Source organism: Phocoena sinus, chromosome 7 (genome assembly GCF_008692025.1).
Source record: "Phocoena sinus isolate mPhoSin1 chromosome 7, mPhoSin1.pri, whole genome shotgun sequence".
In the NCBI taxonomy this organism is placed as follows: Eukaryota; Metazoa; Chordata; class Mammalia; order Artiodactyla; family Phocoenidae; genus Phocoena; species Phocoena sinus.
The window spans coordinates 74005085-74027048 of NC_045769.1; the positions used below are offsets into that span (position 1 = coordinate 74005085).

At 40.4% G+C, this 21964-nt stretch overlaps 2 protein-coding genes across 18 annotated transcripts in view; one reads left to right on the plus strand and one right to left on the minus strand.

Annotated features, from left to right (window-relative positions):
- The window catches only part of PKP4 (plakophilin 4), a 253207-nt gene extending 236199 nt beyond the window's left edge, over positions 1-17008 (minus strand). For 6 of the 13 annotated variants that reach the window (XM_032637160.1, XM_032637169.1, XM_032637165.1 and 3 more), the window contains exon 1: positions 16721-16987. The gene's annotated coding sequence lies outside the window, so the exon portion shown is untranslated. Of the gene's footprint in view, positions 1-15580; positions 15988-16720 lie in introns of those variants that run through there. The other 7 variants (XM_032637168.1, XM_032637167.1, XM_032637166.1 and 4 more) reach the window with 5 other exon arrangements.
- A 142-nt stretch (positions 17009-17150) lies between these two features.
- CCDC148 (coiled-coil domain containing 148) overlaps positions 17151-21964 on the plus strand; it is a 265676-nt gene continuing 260862 nt past the window's right edge. For 2 of the 5 annotated variants that reach the window (XM_032638642.1, XM_032638644.1), the window contains exon 1: positions 17151-17521. In XM_032638642.1, the coding sequence (XP_032494533.1) occupies positions 17497-17521 (25 nt within the window). In that variant the 5' untranslated portion in view covers positions 17151-17496. The remainder of the gene's footprint in view (positions 17522-21964) is intronic. The other 3 variants (XM_032638643.1, XM_032638646.1, XM_032638645.1) reach the window with 2 other exon arrangements.

The window sequence follows — 21964 nt, forward strand, 5'->3', positions numbered from 1 at the left end:
ATGGACCTGCTTACCTGGGGCAATGCTGCTGAATGCTGGCAAGAAGAAATGAGCTAGTAAACTGGTAAAGGCTAAATGTGGGCAAGCAAGAGAATACAGAACTCTGAAGGACCACAGACAGGAGGTGAACCCACAGTCAGGTTCTTCTACATGCACCTCCCCAGGTGCCAACATAAAATCCTGGCCAGAGTCCGGAGACCGCCTCCCACTAGGTGCAGGCCTGGGGAGGAGAATAGCAACTGCCTTGGGAGAGGCACGAAATACCACCTGGATCCTTCTCTCCTATCTCTGCTAGAGAAAAAAGGCCTTAAACTGCTGAGGAAAGGGCAAAAGACCCTGTGTTCCTTAGGACACTGGTGAAAGCCCACTGTAGCTGGGAATTTGTCAGTATAGTGTAGTGACTCTATTCTATGAACAGTTTAACTCAAAAACAGCATGCTTGTTATAAACACAGCTTCCAGACCCTGGTCCCTCCTTCAGCCAGACCACCAACCTAAGCCCCTTCTCAACAAGCACTATGGAGCCACCCAGGGTAGAGGAATCTCTCAGGGATTTGGAGGGGAAGGAGAGAAAACCATGGCCCAAAAGGGGGCTTTGGTGGAAGAAATGTTTTAAAGATGAAGACGTGAGCCTGATTACGGAGGGGGCCAGGAAAGTCAAAGAATAGGATTAATGATCAGGGAGTAAGGAGGATGGGTTATAAATCACTTGGCATGAATTTTCTTCTGAATGTTACATCAATGTAGTTGCTTAGACATGCAAGTTTAGTTTCTGTTTGAAATAAGGGGGGAAAGCCTACATGAATAGATTCTGGATTAAATTTAGTATCAGATTTAAGTTTTACAGTCAAGAACAATTAAATTGTCTGCTCGAATTTTCTGGATCACAGGAGCTATTCACACTGAAATGTCTAACGTTTTGCTCGTTGTCAAAACGAAAAAAAAGCCTTCAAGTGCTGACACGAAAAACTGTGCTTTATTTCAAACTGTGCAGATCACAGTAACAGAAGCTCATCACACGTATGAGAGAAGACATACTGGAAGTAAGATTCATCTCTTCTCCTAGTGGGTCTGCCATAAGCAGTAGCTTCCAACTAAATATCAATGAACGCCTGTTTTACTATTTCTCCAATCTTATTCATAGTTACAAAATCAGGACAATTTCCTTCTTCTATTAACTGCCATTTATTGAACTAAGCATTATTTCAAAGAAACAAAGGGCTAGTCATTGAAAAGTAATTCCATTTCAGACACCACATTAAACTTAACAGAGGCATTTAAACATTTTTGATGACTGAAAAATTAAACATGCTTATTATTCAGTCTTGTTCTACAGCTAGCCCAAACTTAAATAAATCTTATCACATGGTTTCTAAAGGATATAGAGTAAAACTGTACTCTTCCCCAGCTCTCTCTCCTCCAAAAAGCTTTAAGAAGCTCAGCGCAGAACTGAAAATTAAAATGAATCCAATAAAAGTGAGTGAAAAAGTATCTTCAGACCGACTCTATCCGTTTTAATGTCTTTACAAGCAAACTGAGTCACGGAGAAGGGGCCTGCGCACTAGTTACAGCCTATACTTTCCCTGTCAGGAGGCTCAATCACCTAAGCTTCTTAAAAGCAGTAAAAAAAAATGAGACCATAAGATACAGCATAGATTTGTTATATCTTAAATATTAAAAACATGAAATGTCAAGATATATTTATTTAAAGTAACTGAAATTGTACGTCAGGATTTTTCTTTTTTTTTTTCCTGAAGCTACTTTATGGAAATTTAAAAATCAGATGAAATGTCTGTGTCTTCGATCGGCATTAAAAGAAAAAATAGGGGAAGGGGGAGGGCTCTGCTTTGGCTTTCCTTCAATTATGAAGCAAGGTGATACTCTGCATACTAAATTAATTCCATTTCTCATGTTGTTTAACTTATTTTGCATACCTACACTTCTGTGTGTTCCAGGCAGTTTTTAAATTTAATTTTCGAAGCAAAACAACAAATCAAAGATGTTCAGAACAACCATTTTCTTTCTCTTATCCCCAGAATCATGGACAAGTTTTTTTTTGTTTTTTCTTTTCATGGACAAGTTTTAACATAAGCTTCTTGAGGACAAGCACTCTGCTTTATACCTTTGCTGCCCTGACATGTCTCAGCCTGCGGGCAGAAGGCAGGAGAGGAAAAGACTCTGGCAGACTTGAAGTTGCCACACAGATCAAGACAATCAAGCCTTTCTGCAGTCAGTAAGGACATTTCTGGCATCTCTGAGGCTCACCTTGTACTGTAACAACACTTCTAAGAGTGAATGTCCTGAATGTAGGGACTAGGCCTTTCCCAAATCATTTCTGTACCCCTTCCCATACAGAGCACTGGACCTCTGTAATAAATGGTTCTTGACTACAATTCTCCGAATTCTACTGAAAATTTCAAAAGATAAGACCAAGTTTTTTTTTTAACTTGATGAGTTTTTTTTTTAATATACTTGTGAGCATGGTCCTTTCTTTTTTTAAAATTTTTATTTATTTAATTTATTTTTGGCTGCGTTGGGTCTTCGTCACTGTGCGCGGGCTTTCTCTAGTTGCGGCGAGTGGGAGCTACTCTTCGTTGTGGTGCACGGGCTTCTCATTGTGGTGGCTTCTCTTGTTTCGGAGCACGGGCTCTAGGTGCACGGGCTTCAGTAGTTGTGACTCGCGGGCTCTAGAGCGCAGGCTCAGTAGTTGTGGCACATGGGCTTAGTTGCTCCGCGGCATGTGGGATCTTCCCAGACCAGGGCTTGAACCCACGTCCCCTGCATTGGCAGGCGGATTCTTAACCACAGTGCCACCAGGGAAGTCCCCTTGATGAGATTTTAAGTGATGAAAAAAATAAGATCACACATCCTTGTACATCAAATGCTTTCCATAATCCATTAACCAAATATTAACTACTAAATAACAACTATCTTATTTCAGTATTAAGAACTGAACCACAAACTAAACTTATAGTTTATTTTGATACTTTTATTACTGTGACTCTCTTATAATTTCCTTGCTAGTGAAATGAAGGTAGTATATCACCTATTTTTACAGTTATTAGAAGGATTAAATAGATATTAATAGAAATGCTTTGGAAACTGTAAAGCTATATCATATTGCTTTGTTAACCAAAAAACATTTACAGTTTTGTTATTTTATTTATAACTGGTCCCAGCTACTCTCTATACCAGCTGCAACAGAATTTTCTGCAATGACAAAAATGTTTTGTATCTGCCTATTACTATAGCCACTTGTCCTATGTGGCTATTCAGCACTTACAATGTGGCTACTGAGGACAAGAAACTGAAGTTTTAATTTAAAATTTTCAATAGTCCATATGGTCAGTAGCTACCAGACTGGACATCACAACTCTGTAGCTTCAAAAACATATAACTTTTCACTGTTTAAAAAAAAAAAAGTTCAAGAGATAAAATTTTCTTTGTTTTCTCAGTCACAGTGTTCACTCTTTTCAACATGTGACAGTACTATATAAAAATAAGAGACAACAACTTAGAGAAGCAAAACCCCACTTAATACAGCTTATTTGGCAAAGAGGTCTTTAAGAACAAATGATCAAAACTTCATTTTGACGTAGCTTATTTGACAACTGAGGTCTCCAAAACATCTAGATGGCATATACCAAAAACTGGCAGATACTAGGTGCTTCGCAAATAACTATTAATGAAAGAAGGACCTGAAAGGCTATCTTTCATATACATCTCAGCATTCCTAAGTTAGAGGTTGGCCCTGCCCACCAACATCACCAGCAGGCACAACCTCTACTTCCTGAATGAGCTCTACTTGAAATGCGTCACTTGGTAGATAGCAAACATACAAGACAAGGGCCCTGCCTCGAGAGCTACAATCAACTTGGAGGAAAGAGACAAAAGAAAAGTTAATCAGTAGATGTTAACAGTCCAACACAACAACAGAAAAACCACCATGGGGAATTTATCATTAAAAGCCAGAGAAAAGAGACATTTGGAGAAGGAGAGGTGACCATCAGTGGTCTGAGGTCACACACACAAGGAAGGATTTGAACTAGGTCTTGGAGGGCTATGAGGATTGAAACAGACAGCGCAGGGAGTCAGGAAACAGCGAGTCGAAACTGGTTTTGCTGACATAGAAGGTTCAGGAAGGAGAGTAATTAAGGTTTGATTGTGAAGGGCCTTTATTGGTAGGCAGGCTGGAGTCTAAAGTGATCCTGCAGGGTGAAAAATGGGGACTCACTAAAGGTTAGAGTGGAGAGGGATGACTAAGGTTATAAACAAAGTATTTCATTATTCATTTACCCAAAGCAGGTATCTGGTGCTTAATATGTATGTCAGGCACATTGCTAGGTGAGGGTTACAATGACGGCTGTGACACCGTTCTAACCTGGACAGTGCTCACAATACAGCCAGGAACACAGAAATAACCTGAACACTGTGTGACACATATTTGTAGCAGAGTTACATGCAAAGTGCTAAGAAGCACAGGTGGGAAGGTTTAAATCTGCAGAGAAGGGCAAAGGAGGCTTCACCAAGGAGGGGTCATTAAGTTAGACCTTGAAGGGAAAAAACCATGGGCTCACCAGGCAGAGAAGGGCATACCAGCTACCTACAGAAAGCCTTTGGGAAATCTAAAATTTGTTGGGAAGATCATACTTCTACGAAATTAAAAGGTGCTGAGGTTGTATCATTCAAATATAGAGAAAGGAGCTTCCCTGGTGGCGCAGTGGTTGAGAGTCCGCCTGCCGATGCAGTGGACATGGGTTCGTACCCTGGTCCGGGAAGATCCCACATGCCGCGGAGCGGCTGGGCCCGTGAGCCATGGCCGCTGAGCCTGCGCGTCCAGAGCCTGTGCTCCGCAACAGGAGAGGCCACAACAGTGAGAGGCCCGCGTACCGCAAAAAAAAAAAAAAAAAAAAAAGTTCCAGGTATGGTTGTCAGCTTCCACCTGACAACTGGATTGATTCCAATCACATACAAGGATACTGTCTTCATTTTAAATCCCTAGTTCACCTGTTAGCATGGTACACAATAAATTTTTGTTTTAAAAGAATATTACTACAATTGTTTACATCATATACAGGTGAAGTTCTGAAAAAACTAACATTAACAATTACATTTTAAAATACAGAATTGTTATTGGAAATTAAATATACCTCCTGTCTAAAACAAAACAAAATATAACAGAAGGAAACAAACAAACCCTGAAGTCAAGCTACAAAGTAACTTCATGAATTCCATTTAAAATCAATGATGAGACTAATGTTCATAGCATTATTTACAATTGCCAAGATATGGAAGCAACCTAAGTGCCCATCAGTAAATAAATGGATAAAGAAGATGTGGTACATATATACAATGGAATACTACTCAGCCATAAAAAAGAATAAAATTTTGCCATTTGCACCAACATGGATGAACTTAGGGGGCATTATGCTAAGTGAAATAAGTCAGAGAAAGACAATGATATCACTTATATATGGAATCTAAAAAAATGCAACAAACTAGTGAATATAACAAAAAAGAAGCAGACTCACAGATGTAGAGCACAAACTAGTTCTCTGTATCCAATAGGGAGAAGGAAGGTGGGAGGGGCAATATAGGGGTAGGGGATTAAGAGATACAATCTATTTGGTATAAAATAAGCTACAAAGATGCACTGTACATGTACAACATGGCAATGTAGCCAATATTTTTTAATACCTGTAAATGGAGTATAATCTTTAAAAATTGTGAATCACTATATTGTACACCTGTAACTTATATAACACTGTCCATCACCTATGCATCAATAAAAAAATGAAACAAAATAAAATCAATGATGAGATTCTGTTAAAAATAAGGTAGGAGGCAGTATTTGTAAAATACTTGGTAATAAAAGATAAAAGACTTGGTTTCACAGACAAGGTTTTTATAATTTACCAAAACTATAAATCTAACTTTTAAATTACCGAGGTCACATGTAATTCTGTGTATAATTATAGAAAGGAAGCTTTAAATATTATAATTTAATTCAGCAATTGCATTCCTGGACATTTCCCTCAGAGAAATATAAACTTATAACATAAAAACCTGTATAGAGATATGTCTAGTAGCTCTGTAAATTGAAAATAAATTCAGATGTCCCTCAAAGTGTGAATGGTTAAACAAACTGTGGTACATTCTTATTATAGAATACTACACAGCAATAAAACAGGAGAGAACACTGATACATGTAACAACTTGCATGAATTTCTAAAAACTTATGCTGAGGAGACAGATACAAACAACTCTCAAGTTACATACTGTAGATTTCATTCATGTAACATTCTTGAAATGATGAAATTATATAAGTAAATTATATTTCTATAATGTATAGAAAGAGGACAATTAGTGGTTGCTAGAGATTAAGGAGGGGGTGAGGATGGAAGAGAAGTGGAAGTGTGACTGCAAAAGGGCCACACGAGGACCCTTGGAGTGATGGAAATGTTCTGTATCTTGATGGCATCGATGTCAATATCCAGACTGCGATACTGTTCTATGGTTTCGCAAGCTGTCACCATTGGGGTTAAATGGGTAATGGGTACACAGGATGTGTGTGTTATTGCTTATAACTGCATGTTCTGTGAGTTATGAACTGTGAGTTCATAATCATCTCACAATTAAGTTTAATTTTTAAAAATTATAATTTATTCAAATTTTATCACAGTGATTACTTGAGGTTGGGGGAGGAACCACCAAAATGTTTAAGAGTGTTTCTAACTACACTTTTAAAACCAAAGGTTTGCTGCACCCACTACATCAAAAACGAGTTGTGAAATTTCCTGTTTTATGACTATTAATGTTTATGTAATTTTACAGTGCTAATTATGCTTGTATTATTTTATTAACTTTTTCCTTTGAAAGACTTCATGTGCTTCAAAATGCATCTACTTTTCACCTCAACTCACCAGCTGAATATAACAAAGATACTACTAATTCACAAAAGGCAAGGACACAAAGTTTGCTCACGTTATATGGCCAAAACCTGACCAAGCTTGTCTTGGTGCTTCATAGCTACATATTAATACTCTGAGAAAGAGCACGCTATGTAAACTCATCTCACCATAGTTATAACCCAGGCAATAATGACTATGAATCAGTCTGTTTAAGATTTTCTAATTAATGTCTTCAGCAAGGAATTTGACATAATTATTTATCTACCAAACTGTATTACAAAGCTAATTGTTTAAATAAGGCAGAATGCAGTTTTTCCATTGAAACATGTACAATAAATAGTTTTGAGTGTCTAAGACCAAACGGTTTACAAAAGTAGTTTACAAAAGGAAAGAGGGATGGTATTAGGCAGGGAGAGGTTTATCCTAGAGTAGAAGGTGAAGGTATGCCAAGATTGGAATTAAAAACCCATTCATTCAATTAAGGCATCCAGAAAGACTGGAGGTCAAGATTAAGTCATGCAAAAAAACAAAGTCCCTGCTCTCAAGTAGCTCAGGGAAGTAGAAGGACCATAGGAACTTGGAACTGATATACTCCAGTTACATCTTAGGATGATGGATTTATGGATTTATGCTGTTTCTATGGAAAACTGCATTCAAAGTTCTGATCAAGTAACTCAGAAACAATATTTTGGAAGATTGACACCTGCCAATATATTGTCCAAAGATTTCAGACTGACACATATTTCTCATATGTGGACAGTCTGAGTTAGACATTTAACAGCTGAGTTGCTTATTGCAGGTCTCAAAATAACAGCAGTTCTTGTGAAAGTCCAATTGGGTTTTCTGATTCCTCTTTCAGTGCTTTTTAAAAATGGACTTTGCTGCTTATTCACTCATTGACAAACTGACAATAAGTGGAAAATTCCCACCAGTGCATCAGTCTGAGGTTCCAGGTAAGATTCAATGAGACCATTTATTCTAGCAGATGTCTCAAGCGATTTTCAAAACATTCTTCTGTTTATTCGTAACAACAAAAGGGAGTATTTTCAATAATAGGTAATAAGTTTGGACTTATAAAGGCATATAAATTGTATAAAGAAAAGCACAAAACACAATAAACCAGAGTAATGCTATATGAAAACGAAAAAAGAACTTATTTAAAAAAAAAAAAAAAAGAACTTATTTAAAATGGCAGGTCTTAAGGCAAAAATTATGGTTCTTCATAAATAATGCATTTTCATTGTGACCAATTATTTTACATAGGCTATGAGGTAAAGTACTTCAAGAAATATAAACCAAATAATCAAGTTCATGATTAAAGCCTTTTCTGAAATCACTATTATTACTGGTAGGGAGCACTTTTTCAAATGCAGGCTTTTTCCAGAGAAAGCCGCTGACAGTGGTTAACGCAGCTGTCTATCTAGATTCTGGTAACGTATCACATAACACACCTAGAAAGTAGGTTTAGCTAAAACCTAGTGAATACAGTCATTTTACAGCTCATCCTCAATACTTACAGAACAATTTTGCATGTTTATTTATATACCAAGGTTTTCTAGAAGAATTTTTTCCAGTTCATGTGTATTATCTTTACCAACTAAATGGTAAAATTAATCACAGCTTCCTCAAAGATGGAGAATACTGAATTCAACATAGACTATAAAACTCCCTAGGGAAACTCATCTTTTGGCCATGAGGCCTAGCTAGCACTGAGTCTCATACAGAGCAGGGGACAAATGAATGATGACTAAATGGAACCAAAATGAATCATGTATCTTTTTAAATAAGAGGTATATAAAAGAAAACACAATTCTTCACACACAGTAGGACTCCAGCAAATATCTGAAGTGCTAATTGTGTTCAGTCCCCTCACTTGGACCCCTAGTGGTACTTAGGACTAAGAAGTTATTCTAACTAGATTAGTCCTTGTTCCCCATTCAATCCAGGTTGCAGGTGTCAGACAATATGATGAACCTCACTGCAAAGTGATTATTACTGGCTTCCACTTTGAGTGTTTACAATTCTCTTGAAGGTATAGAAACTTAAGAGCCTGTTCAAGTGTTTACTTTGATCATACTGAGAATTCAATCAATATTGCATGTATTAGTAGTATAACTGATTCTCCTTTTTGAAAATAATGTACTTATTGTATTAGCAAAGGGAAATAGTCAATCTCAATATTTTTAAATTACTGTATATGGAGGTATACATATGTAAGTTCCATAGGAATTTTTCCCCCTTTGTGGGGGAGAGCAGGATCTAGGAGAAAATCTCTTTGCTGGATTTTTTAATTGCTTAAAAAAAAAAAAAAACACAGACACAAGAGCACAAATCTAAGTAAAATATCATCCTGTTAAAATATGCTGCAATTTCTGAACACTGGTTGGTTGGCCATGCACTAAAAAACCAGAGTTAAATGAAACGACCTATATTCTATAATGAGATATAGATCAATGAGTTCTGTTTACGGAAAAGCAACAGTTTTTCCAGAGGAACAACTCTGTCTCGGTTGCTTAATTTCTTTGAGGACAAATCAAACCTTTTAGGGGAAATCGAACCAAAGCAAATGGTAAATGGACCTTTCTCATTTTAACAAGACCAGTCCCATCTAACCATCACCTAAATTAACTTCCCTTCTATTTCTATCCAACTTCTGGAAAATTTAGCCTCAACAAGGGCTTGAGCCTCAAATGTGCACAGCAGACTGGTTTGTTAACAAATAAGTCCAAGAAGGTAGCCACTAACTCAGCCATTATGGGGACAAATGTTTGTCTGGCTGCAACATTTATATTTTTAGAAGCTGAGCGTTTCATATGTATAACTTCAATTTTCTCCCCTTACCCCAGAGGGCAAATTGTAATAAATTCTTGAGAAGACAGTACATTCTTGCTGAGGAAAAAATACAACAGAATGAGAATGCTGGCTGTGCTAAGAGAAGTGAAATATAAGCACTAGAAGGACTCTAGAGGGCATCTGGTCCAACACCTTCATTTCATAAGATGAGAAAACCAGAGACCAGAGGAGTTAAATGACTTGCTCATGGCATACACACCAGCTTGGTGATATGGCCACGTCTAGAACTAGAGACTACATCTATTAAACCACTGTCTTTTGGTTTACATCAAGTATTTTCCAAACTTTTCTTCTAGTTTTTCTTGCTTTGGTAGTTTCCTGCCAATTTCAAGTGTGAACTTCAGAGAGAAAAGGCAGCTTAAAGAGTTTATTTACAACGTGCATTTTAGTCCATAATTGGTTAACACTAACACTTCCTTCACATGTTGACTAGCAAAGACATTTTATAAAATGACTACCACTTAGAATTACAAATGCAATAGTTGCATACACATTTAAAAGGTATGTTTTACATTTTGCAAGTGTATAATACTATCAGTCTTTACCTTTTAAACGTAACAGTTTATTAAGATGTGTTTACCCAACCTCCTACACATTAGTGGTGTTTACATGCCTCTAAGTACTGCCTGCTGAACAAGGTCTAACTTCCCTATTTTAAAAAGGCCCTTAGTTGATTTATTTTGCTGGATTTTCTTCTTTAAAAGCAATCTCTTGCAAACTATCAAGCTCATAATAATTTTTCTTCAGTAGTTTATTTCTTCCCTGCAAGATCCTATTTAGATTCATAATCATATTGACTAAGATCACAGAAAACAAGCCAGTAATTTGCCTGGCACATAGTAGACGCTACAGAAAGCATCATTAAGTACCACAATGGAAGAATAAAAACGACTTAAATGTATTATGAGCTGGCCCTAAGCCAGGCCCTGTTGTAAGCGCTTTACATGTATTAACTCATTTAGTCCTCACAACAACAATACGAGGTGGATAGTTTTGTCATTCTGTTTTACAGATGAGCAAAATGAGATCCAGAGAGGTTAGATAATTTACCAAGTTACACACCTAGCAAACAGAAGAGGCAGAATTGAACCATGACACTCTGGCTGCTAACTACAACACCTCACTGCCTTATAATGACACTTCTCATGGGCTTCGCGCTACGTGAAGGTAAAATCCCAAAGACTTTCCCTGGCCTAAAGTACCTTGGTTCACCTTGAACTGGGGTGGGGGTAGACAGAGACCTTCAAAGAATTATATGGTTTATTCCCTTCCCCTCACTTCCCAAAATTATACTGTTAAAGAAAAAAAAGCTATTTAAGATGAACATGAAGGAGATTCAAAAGTCTCAAAAGAGAACCCCAACTTCCTGTTGTTATGATTTGGGGTAGAAGGGAAAATAGGAATGATTATATACAGCAATGCTTATGAAACCTTTTTTCTTAAAACAAAAAACAAAAAAACCCTGAGAACTTTGGGAACCTTGAGTTGAAATATATCTTAGATCAATGCAATCCAAAATCTGCACTTTTAAAAGTAGGAAGCTGTAACCCAAATATGAAATGGCTTGTGGAGGTCAAAAGGTTTAATGGCATATCTCCTAATTTCTGGCTTAGGGTGCTTTTCACCTCCTCTCATGTTTGCAATTAAAGAGAGCGCTTACAGTGGATCAGAATTTCAGATACCACCTACCCACTGTTTTAAAAATCTATTTGTAAATGGGCTGTGGGTGTCCATGAAAAATTATATTCTAAGTTCCAGGCCAGGCCCCCAAAGCCTGCATGGTACTCTGATAGCCCCTCTTCAACCTCACATTTTACATAACTTTCATAAAAATATAATCATTTTTATGACAAAAACCCACATCTGCTCTAAATTCAACCTGGAACACTAGGCACCAACTTCTATATTCTATGTAAGTGGTCCCTGAAAGGGGGCTTTTTCCACCTCTCCAAGCAGACAGATGCATTGGTAGCGGTAGTGGTACGTGTGTGTTGGGGCGGGCAGGGATGACACAGGGATCCAGATTAGGGAAGGGCAGAATAAACACCCTTGGATGTTTGTAACTCACTAAATTCATACTGAATAAGACAATAACTATAGAAGTTAAACATGCCTTGGCTGTTGATGAAAAAAGGGTTACTGGTTCCCCTGACCCTCTCCCTCCCCATCCTTTATTTGTGAGTTCTGGACTCACAAATATATATATATTATATATCAGCCTACAGGGATTGGCATCTAACCAATCATCAGGCATTATTCAGTTCATGAAAAATGCTTCACAATGATATGATTTAAAATAATTCAGACACTTCCATATTTTAATTTATGTATTTTATAGTATTAAAAATGTACAGTGCAATCTCTAATGACATTTTATCACCTGCAATGAATCACTATATGAGTCATAATAAACTATATTATCAAGACTATGAATAATGAAATGATCAGCAACGTAGCCAACATTTATTGGTATATCAAATATATTGGTATATCAAATTTATTTTAATAAATAAATTTATCAAATAAATCTAAATTATAATAAAAAAAACCTCCTCAGACCAATGACAAATGGAATGTCTATAGCATTCTAAGTTTAACTGAAGAGCACCATCATGTAATATCCCCAATTTAGTTATGGTAACACAGCCTCCAAAAGATGAAGATAATTCCACTGAATTATTGAAGTGACAGTGGGAGCAACTTTTGAATGTTGTACAACTTCTCAACTGAAACCAGTAAGCACGTGAATTATTGCTGTTTGTGACTTAGGGCCTGATGCCCTTACCCTAGAAGAAGTCTGTTATTTTTCACTGCTGGGCATCAAACTAACTTGCTAACTGTTATCATCACTAACTGGAAGTACACAAAGCCTTACATCCAGTTTTACTTTGTCTGTCTCTGTCTCTCTCTGTTTGCAGCTATTTGTAGTTACATTTTGGGCATGAAATAGTTACTTAATATTCCTAACATATCCAGTCTATTGGTGTCATGAATTAGATTCTTCTTCCCCCTTCAGTGCAGGAAAAGCACTACAAAACCATTTAACACATTGAGGAAGTAATTATCTCCCAGTACACTGAAGGTGTGAAGGCAACTTCCCAAAGCGACATACAACTCCATGAATGATTAAGCCCTAGAAGAACCCTAGAATAACCTCTACTTCATCTTCCAGTTAAAAACAAAGGAATAATGTCCATTTTAAAATGAAACAAGGGCTTCCCTGGTGGCGCAGTGGTTGAGAGTCCGCCTGCCGATGCAGGGGGCACGGGTTCGTGCCCCGGTCCGGGAAGATCCCACGTGCTGCAGAGCGGCTGCGCCCGTGAGCCATGGCCGCTGAGCCTGCGCGTTCGGAGCCTGTGCTCCGCGGCGGGAGAGGCCACGGCAGTGAGAGGCCCGCGTACCGCAAAAAAATAAAAAAATAAAAAAAATAAAAAAATAAAAAAATGAAGCAAATTATGGGCATACCTCTTGACTGGAACAGAAAAAAAAAAATTAGCTTATGGAGCATTCTCAAAATACTTTAATATTTCAAAGTAGTAAGGTGAGGCACTGGACTTAAATGATTGGCATCATTGAGGGTATGAAAATTCTCTATTTAAATCAACCCCTGGTCAACAGCAAGGAAATAACTCAGTTTGAAAACTGGCAATAATTGGATTTTAAAAATTAAATTTTAAAGTTTTAAGTTAAATTTACTTTCCCAATTTGTATAGAAAACAAAGAAAATTGCAATTCTGACTTAATATAGACAATCCAGATACTCAAGGTCATACAATTGTTAAAGTTTTTATTGAACTCAGTTTGGTAGTAGTTTCCTTAAATTCAAATTGTGTCAGAACTACTCACATAATTAGATTTGGTTTATTCAGCTTGTAAATGCAGCAACAGCCCTCCCCCCCGCCCCATGAACGCCAGCTGCTCCTACTTTCTGCTTACCTTCTCTCAATGCTTTCCATATCCACTGTGGCTCCTCTATCTCCCTCCGAAGACAGTACAGGTAAGAATTCAGATAACTGGATGTTTCGCCCCCCAAGTTAGAATCTTCTACATCATACATAAGACACATAATGCAGCTACCTTCTCTTATGTAATAGTGGGGTTGGGGAGGAAACGCACTCTGGTCGAAACAGTTTATGTCATTTTACTGTGAATGATCACCAGTTTCAAAACTTCCTCCCTTCAAATATCTGTAACAAATAGAATATATTTCTAACTGAAAGCCTACCTTTACTTGAAGCATGTAAAACTATTTGTACAGCCAATCATTCATATACATACACACACACACACACATACACACACACTCCCTCTCTCTCTCTCTCTCTCTCTCTCTCTCTCTCTCTCTCTCTCTCTCTCTACCTGAACGGGCTATTTCGATTTCTAATGTGGCAGAGAAACTCAATGTGCTTTTACTTTCTAATCTTCGCATCAAATCAAATATGCACGTGTTAAACTCTGCTGTGAGGACTGTATTACATAAGTTTCCTGTTGGCATCTCCAAACACTTCCCAATATCCTACACAGTGTTACTAACTCTCATTTAGAGCTAAATCTCTAAATTAGAAGGTCCACTAATTACGAACATACCTGAAAAACAATGTAGCAGCCAAAAGACACAACCTCACCCAGCACAAAGTTTTTTGCCTTTTCTATTTTTCCTTTCCATTGGGTTCTTAAGTAAATAAAAGGCTCGTATATTTTCAACGCCCTTGATCCCTTGAACACAGTAGTGTTAGAAGACAGCTGGACAATCAACTTATTATTTTCCTGAATCTGATACAAAATAGCCAAGTGTGGAGAGGCTTAGAGTAAATTCAACCTCCAAAGAAAATTGTGTCAAATAAAAGCACACATAGCATGCTTTTCCAAATCCAGAAACACTTATTTTGGACATCAATTGTTCTCATTTTCATGTTACCATTTTCCACAACTGTTTCACAGGTACCAGAAATGAGGATACTTTCTACAGTAATATACTACATTCAAAAAGAGAAGCAGTCTTCTACTTTACCTTTTAAAATAAGAGAATCTAAGCCCAATTCTAGAAAAGCAACTTCTGTCAAAAATTTGCTTTTCTGCATTAAGGAAAATAAAATTTGATTGAAACTGTATACTAATCACTTCGAATTTACACATAATTACCATTCTTTAAAAGTTGTAGAGCTGTATTTTTATTTTTCGGTCAAATTTGGGAACAAAAAAAGAAAGAACTGTGACCTCAACTAACAAATTACATCTTGAAATATACATGATCTTGTAGTACCCATGTTACTTCCAATGGTAACTGACACGCCCTGAATTGAACTGTGCCAGACAGTCCTATCTGTCCCATCGCTGACCAAACACTGCTTCTCTGTTTCTATTCATTATGTATTATAAGAGGTCCCAACACAGCCCAGTATGCAAGGGAAAAATTACAATTTTTATGACAGCAAAGTGATGCATTCAAGTTCTTTCTTGAACTATATCCCCATCCATGAGCATTAACAGACATTTTTTGATAGAGCTAAAATTACGTTAGCTGCAAGCTTTTTACTCTAAGAACCTTCGGCACCCTTTCCTGCAGGTTTTCAAAAAACCCTCGTAAAAGTCAGGCACTATTCAAACCTTGTAAACCAAACTTGCCAAGAACCTCGTGCAATTATCTATAACCTTGGCTACACCGCCATCGGCCCGAAATTCACGGTCCTGGAGACCAACGCACCAAAATCCCAGAAGAAAGGCTATCTGAAGCCCGAACTGCCGGGCTTCCTCTCCGCCGCCCTCTCTGCCGCATGGAGAAAAGCAAGGGGAGGAGAGGAGTGGAGCGAGGCTCACCAGCTCCGAAGATGCTCCGGTGACCTCTGGCTGCTCGGCGAGAGCTGGACCGGGAAGGCGCTAGTTCTGACGCGGCGGGTCGTGTGGACTATGCCCTTGATGCATTCCTCGCATTCCTGCACAATCTGTCGCCAGCCGAGGAGCCCGCGGTGCACGTTCCCCCCGGACACACACACCTGCTTATTGCTGCGCCCCGCGCGGCCACGGCCGCCGCGGCGCCTCTACTGCCCGAGCTCGCTGTCGCACTCAGCCAACACGCAGCCAAATCTCAGCCCAGCCGCTCACCCCCTCGCTTCCCGGGGGGGAAAAGAAGAGAGGCCTGAGCAGCCCCAGCGGCGGGCAGGGACACTCGTTCCGCCGGAGGGAGGGGGGGCGGGTGGGTGGGTGCCGCAGCTCCTCTTCAACTCCTGGCAGGGAGAGAAGGAAGCAGCAGCGCAAGAGGGCAGCCGGGGAAGCTTGGGGCTGGAGAACGGGGAGGGGTGGAGCGTGAGGATAGGCGGTGAGGGGAGAAGGGCGCACTGGACTGGGCGGTGGGCAGGACCGGCAAGGAGCGCGGGGCTCAGAGGGCAAACACAAGACCGTACAGGCAGAAGGGACGTGGGAGGAAGGGGAGGAGGCCAAGAAGCGGGAGTTGGGGCTGGAGAGAGGGACGGACAGCCCCGAGAGCTGGAGAAGGCGGGCGCCCAGGGGTGCTGGGGGCGCGGAGCAGAGTGCCAGGCGGGCAGGAGCTGGGAAGCCTCCGAGCAGACGTCCAGGAGGGCTCGGCGTGGCACTCAAGTTTGGGGCTGGGGGCCCTAGATCCAAGAAGGCCAACGTGGGGAGGGGTCGTGCGCGGCATGTAGGGGATACCGTGGCAGAATAATCGCAGGGAAAAGCAAATGGAGGGTGAAACTTGTGCGCCTGCCGGGGGGAGGGGAGCAGGCAGGCTAGTGCGGGCAGAAACACGAGGCGGGGCAGGAAAGCCGAGGCGGCCGCGAGGCGGTGGGGACGGAGTAACGGGAGGGAGGCGCCCGTCCCCGTCTCCCTCCCTCCCTGCCCCGCGCCCCTCGCAGGCAGGTCTTGGCTCCGGCGCGACGGGGCGAGGGCCGGGGGTCTCGTGGGCAGGAGTCTCCGCGCCCTCCCGCGAGCCCGCACACTTACTTTCCAGGTTAGGCAGCAGCCGTCGTCGCTCCGGGGATCAGGAACATCGGCGCCGAGGGGTCGCCGCTGCGGCACCCGAAAAAATTAAAAAAGTGCCGCGGCCGAGCGACTGCCCGCCCCTCCCTCCCCCTCCCGCCCCCTACCCCAAAGCGGCTCGCCCACCACCCCCGACGGCGGCGGTGGCCAACTTGCCCCTCTACCCCTTGCCCATGGTGCCGCCTCCGCGGCCGGCGTCGACGCGGACTCAGCCCCGGAGCCCCCTCTACTGCCCAGAGGCCGCCGCCGCCCGCCCAGCCGCCAGCCCGCCTGCCCAGCCAGCTCCAGGCTCCCGGGAACGTCAGCACGCCGCCGTCTCCGGACCTGCTCCCTGCCAATCCCATTGGTAGGAAGGAAAAGGCTGGCCCTCCCCATTGGCCCGGCCCTCATATTGAACTGACCAATGGGAACTGAGGTTTCAGGTCGCCATAGAGACCGATGCCGTTAAGACCTAGAGGGCCTGGAAACGGTGAGGAGTAAGGATGAAGGTATCTCTGGCTTTGGGCGAGGGAGAGGGTGGGGGAAAGAACTACCGGGGGATTCCCGAGTGCTGGCTCTGAAATTGGGGCAGCTTTCGCTTTGCCTTCCTGGCAACAGCAGCTGTGCATGGTAGGGTTTGTCCGTCGCGTCAAAGGAGGGGACAGCTGAGCCCCTATACGAATCCTTGAGAGCCTGGGAGTGGGCGTTTCACTTTTCCTGCGACTGGGGAGTCCCTCAGCCTCTGCCCTTTGAACTTTGACATGTGTGCAGCTTCTGCTTCTCCAGGTGAGTTTGCACCCCATCCTTTAAATCATTGCTTCTTCCTGACGTCACTGATCCACATGAATTCTACTTGTTCTTCCCAACCACTCCCCCTTCCCTGGGGTGGATCTTGCCTCAAAATGTGGGGTCTAAGACTTAAAGGAGACTCAAAGATGATTTCCTTTGGGTGATATTTTGATGAGGAAACAGGCTGACGTGTTGTATGATGGATGTCATTGAGTCAATGCATGAGATAAGGTGTTCCCCGCTTCCCAGAGAAAACCTCTAATCTCTCCATTGAAGGATATTTATTAAACACCCATCTGTGTGTACATTCTGCACTATTAGCTTGACAGGTACATGGTCTTTCCCCTAAGAGTTTACAGGGTTGGGAAAGACAGAGGTGATAGAGTTGATCCTGCATGTCTTCTGATAATTTCACAAGAGAGTAAAGGAAATAGATTACAACTGGTGGATTTTGTTTTCTAGGTATTTCCCAGTTTATCTCTAAATTTGATAAAGAAATTAACTGAGACATGGAATCACACAAAAAATCTGGAGCTTTAACTACAAGTGCTTTGCTTTCATTTAAAGTCACTTTGTTCTAGTTTGTCAATAGCAATTTTTATTTGTAAATAACTTTCATATTTAGATACTAGCTATTAAAGTAGGACTTCATGAACATATTAGGCTTTTAAGCATATTGCCTATGATATAATCATTGATATTCTTATGTTCCTTCTTTTTGGTGATTTTGCCATTTTTATACTAGTTTCTTTAGAAAGAAGACTGTGTTTATGTTATTGCCCTTCAAGTTGGAGGGACCATATTGTGTGAAAATGCTGATAGGATTTTGGAAATTACAAATATTTTGTTGAGAGAAACAGATTAATATGTGTGCAAGCTACATATGTCTAACTACTGTCCTGAATTTTAAGTTGGATAATATGCTTTGCTTTTGGTTTTTATCTTACCATAATTGAAAATTACAAAAATAGATAAGAATTGTTAACTTGGTACCTTGATTAGAAAAACATCTTTCAAAAAAAAAAAAGAAAAGAAAAACATCTTTCACAATTTGTAGTAAAATTGTACGTCGTTGATAATCCTATGCAGGGTTGGACTGTGGAACAAAACAGCTGAACATGAGTGTTCCCCCTAAATATTTCCAGAACTGGGAAGAAATCAGAATTGGAGTGCTGTCTCATGCCTTGCCATCATGGAAATTAGCTCATCATGCTTTCAATTTCTTCCTTTTGCTTTCTTTTTGGTGTCTGTTTATAGGAAAATAGAAAAAGTAAAATGCACATTTTTATAAATAAGACTTATATTTAATGTACTCACAATATACCAATGACTTGGGTTTTTTTTATTTTTATAATCATGGAAGATGTGTCGAGTGGAAAGGAAAACATTAATATTTCCTTTTTCCTTGCCTTAGGCTAGCAAAGAAAGAATAAAACAAGAACTAACTGATTTTTTTACTCCAGTAATCTTTTCTTTTTGCATTTTTCTCAGATCACATGTTTGATGAGTATTTTGATATTGTGTATTTCATGTTTGTAATGACTAAAATGTTACTAAAATCCACCATGAAAAATGTCCCTTAAAATGTTGTCAATCAACATTATTATTATTATTATTATTATTATTATTGGTAATTCTCATGCTTCAGTGAAAGGTTTCTTTTGAAGTTGCTCCTCTACAACCAAGCATTGCTGGATAAAGAAATCATTTTGTTCCACTAAAAGTTTATGCTATCCAGACTTGGCTGGGTCTTCACTGATTCTCTAAATTCCTTTCCTCATCAGGAGGGTGATTATCCAGGATACTGATCCAAGGACATTATTCAGGGCACTTCTCCCATATCTGTCCTATTTCTGCTCTCCTCAGGCCTCCACTCTACTTGGTCTTCTTCCAGTTCTGCAAGTGATCTTGCCTCCTACTTGACTGAGGCATCCACCACGAGGTTTCTCAACTTAACTTTCCTAAATCTCAGTCTCAATTTTTACACTTCATCACTTCCTTCAGTCCTGGCTGAGAAGGGTGACAGCCTTCTGTTCCAAGCTCACACTCCACTTGTGCTCCTAAACATTGGCCATCCTCCCACCCCAGAATTTTCCTCCATTGATTATAATTGCTCTCTTAGATCATGTGTTACATCCTCTCCTTCAAAATTTTTTTCCTGCACCTTACAAATATCTGATCTTTGGTAACACCACGATCCTTCTCCCTCCATATCCATCTATAGGCTTTTCTTTTCAGCAAGAAACAATTTGAAAGGAATTTCTTGCAGCTTCTATTTTTTCACTACCAATGTTCTGCCCTTGAACACTACTCAAATGATTCTGAAGATTGTGCTTTTTGCCCTCAAAACCCTAACTCTTTTTGCCAATAAAGTTCTCTTCTACAAAAGTGCCCTTTACTTGCAAATTGCAATGCCTCAATTCCAGAGTTCCAGTGAAGAGTAGAAACCATTGTCTCTCACCCCGAGGGTCCATAGAAATGCAAATTATTTACATGTGAAGGGGAAGCATTTCACCTGCTAGCCACACTACCTTGGTGGAACTAACTGCTGGGAAATTGAGATAGGAAGCAGGGCCTCTGCTCAGCGACTGTGGGGCATCCTCAAGAACAAAAGTAAACAGCAGAAATCCACGGGAACTTTTAAATTACTGTCTCAGAAAGAAGTCAACCTGAATCTTTCATGATTATGAAAACTTTGTAACTTTCCAATGTTTGTTATTTTCACATTAGCCCATAATGACTAGTAGTGAATTTCTGACAAAGAATAGCAGAGGAAGCAAGGAAAAGAAAGAAGCAGAAAGTCTCTTTTCTCATTCTTGGATGCCTATGGAGGAGGTGGGAGAAGTTAAGATAAGAACTCCACAAACACACTGCTTGGGGGTGGGGAGGTGTTGTTTGTTTTTAAAAGGAATGTTAAAACACAGGCAGGTGGCAAATGAGGGAAAGAGAGCAGTGGAATAAACTTGTCCTGGGAGTGGATGCTAGAGCTTAATAACAATTCTACTCAGGATTGCAGAATTGGCTGTATCCCACCTCCAGCACATTCTCTGAATATGCAAATCCTCCCCTGCCTTTAGAGGCACAGCCAAATAAACCATTAAACCTGTAAAGCCTTTTCAGAAATTTTCGTGATCTTACCCGCCTCTGGAGAGGATGATTTTTGATTTAGTGTATTACCTTGGCACTTAAAACTCTCTACCCCGTGGTATAGTTATATAGTGTATGAGCCTTCTCTCCTAAAGGATCAGATACATGTCATGGTAATGACCTTAGCCTCCATAGTGCCTTGGACTACTGAAGTGCCTCCCACACTAAGAAAAGCCAACAGTCATGAATCCGTGTAGTCTTTGGAAGAATTTGACTTCCAACAATGAAAGATTAGAATCAGTAATGTTGGGAGGTAATTAGAAAAAGATGGACTAGAGGTTCAGTGTGGAAAAGTGAGGTAATGTATGGCAGAACAGAGTAGAGGTTTCTGCCATGTAATCCGCTAAGAGAGAAAGGTCTCAGATCTCATCTCTATCAGGACCTATCTCTACTCCTCTATGAGGGAGGGAACCTGTGTGAAAAGAACTGGGTGCATGTGCTTTGGCTTGAAGTTATCATCTTCAGAGCTAAGGCTATAAAATTCTGTATATTGGGGATATCAGTTGAAACTCAGCTTTGTGAAGCAGTTTAAATAAGGGTTGCCTACATTTTTTCCATCGAAAGCATCCAGGTTGCTCTGTCTTTTGGAACACCATAGAATCATGCAAATTTAACAACTTCATAAAATCAGAAAGGCATCAAACATCTGGTACGTATAATAGACATGTTTTCAAGTACCTATATGCATGGCCCTTGAAGTAAGCAGTCCTGCATGCCTCATGACCTTTCATCTGGCCATGGAAGCAACCCTGGTGGGGACCCGATACAAATGTAGCCAATCCATTGGCTGACCATTGACCCATAACCTATACTAATACCAATCAGATTTTTTTCCCCTGGAAATTTGGAAATGAGAGACCAAGCGAGCCAGAGAGAACAGCTGCCTTGGTCCTAATGTTTTCTGGGATTTTATTCTCCCCATGAAGACAGAATATAATCCTTTTCTTTTTTTTTTTTTTTTTTTTGCGGTACCCTGGCCTCTCTCTGCCGTGGCCTCTCCCGTTGCGGAGCACAGGCTCCGGACGCACAGGCTCAGCAGCCATGGCCCACAGGCCCAGCCGCTCCGCGGCATGTGGGATCTTCCCGGACCGGAGCATGAACCCGTGTCCCCTGCATCGGCAGGCGGACTCTCAACCGCTGCACCACCAGGGAAGCCCCTATAATTCATTTTTTTATTGTTCCTTGATATTTTTAAAAAATTAAATATACTTGACATATAACGTGTTAATTTAAGGTATACAGTGTGTTACTTTGATACATTTATATATTGCCATATGATTGCCATTGTAGTGA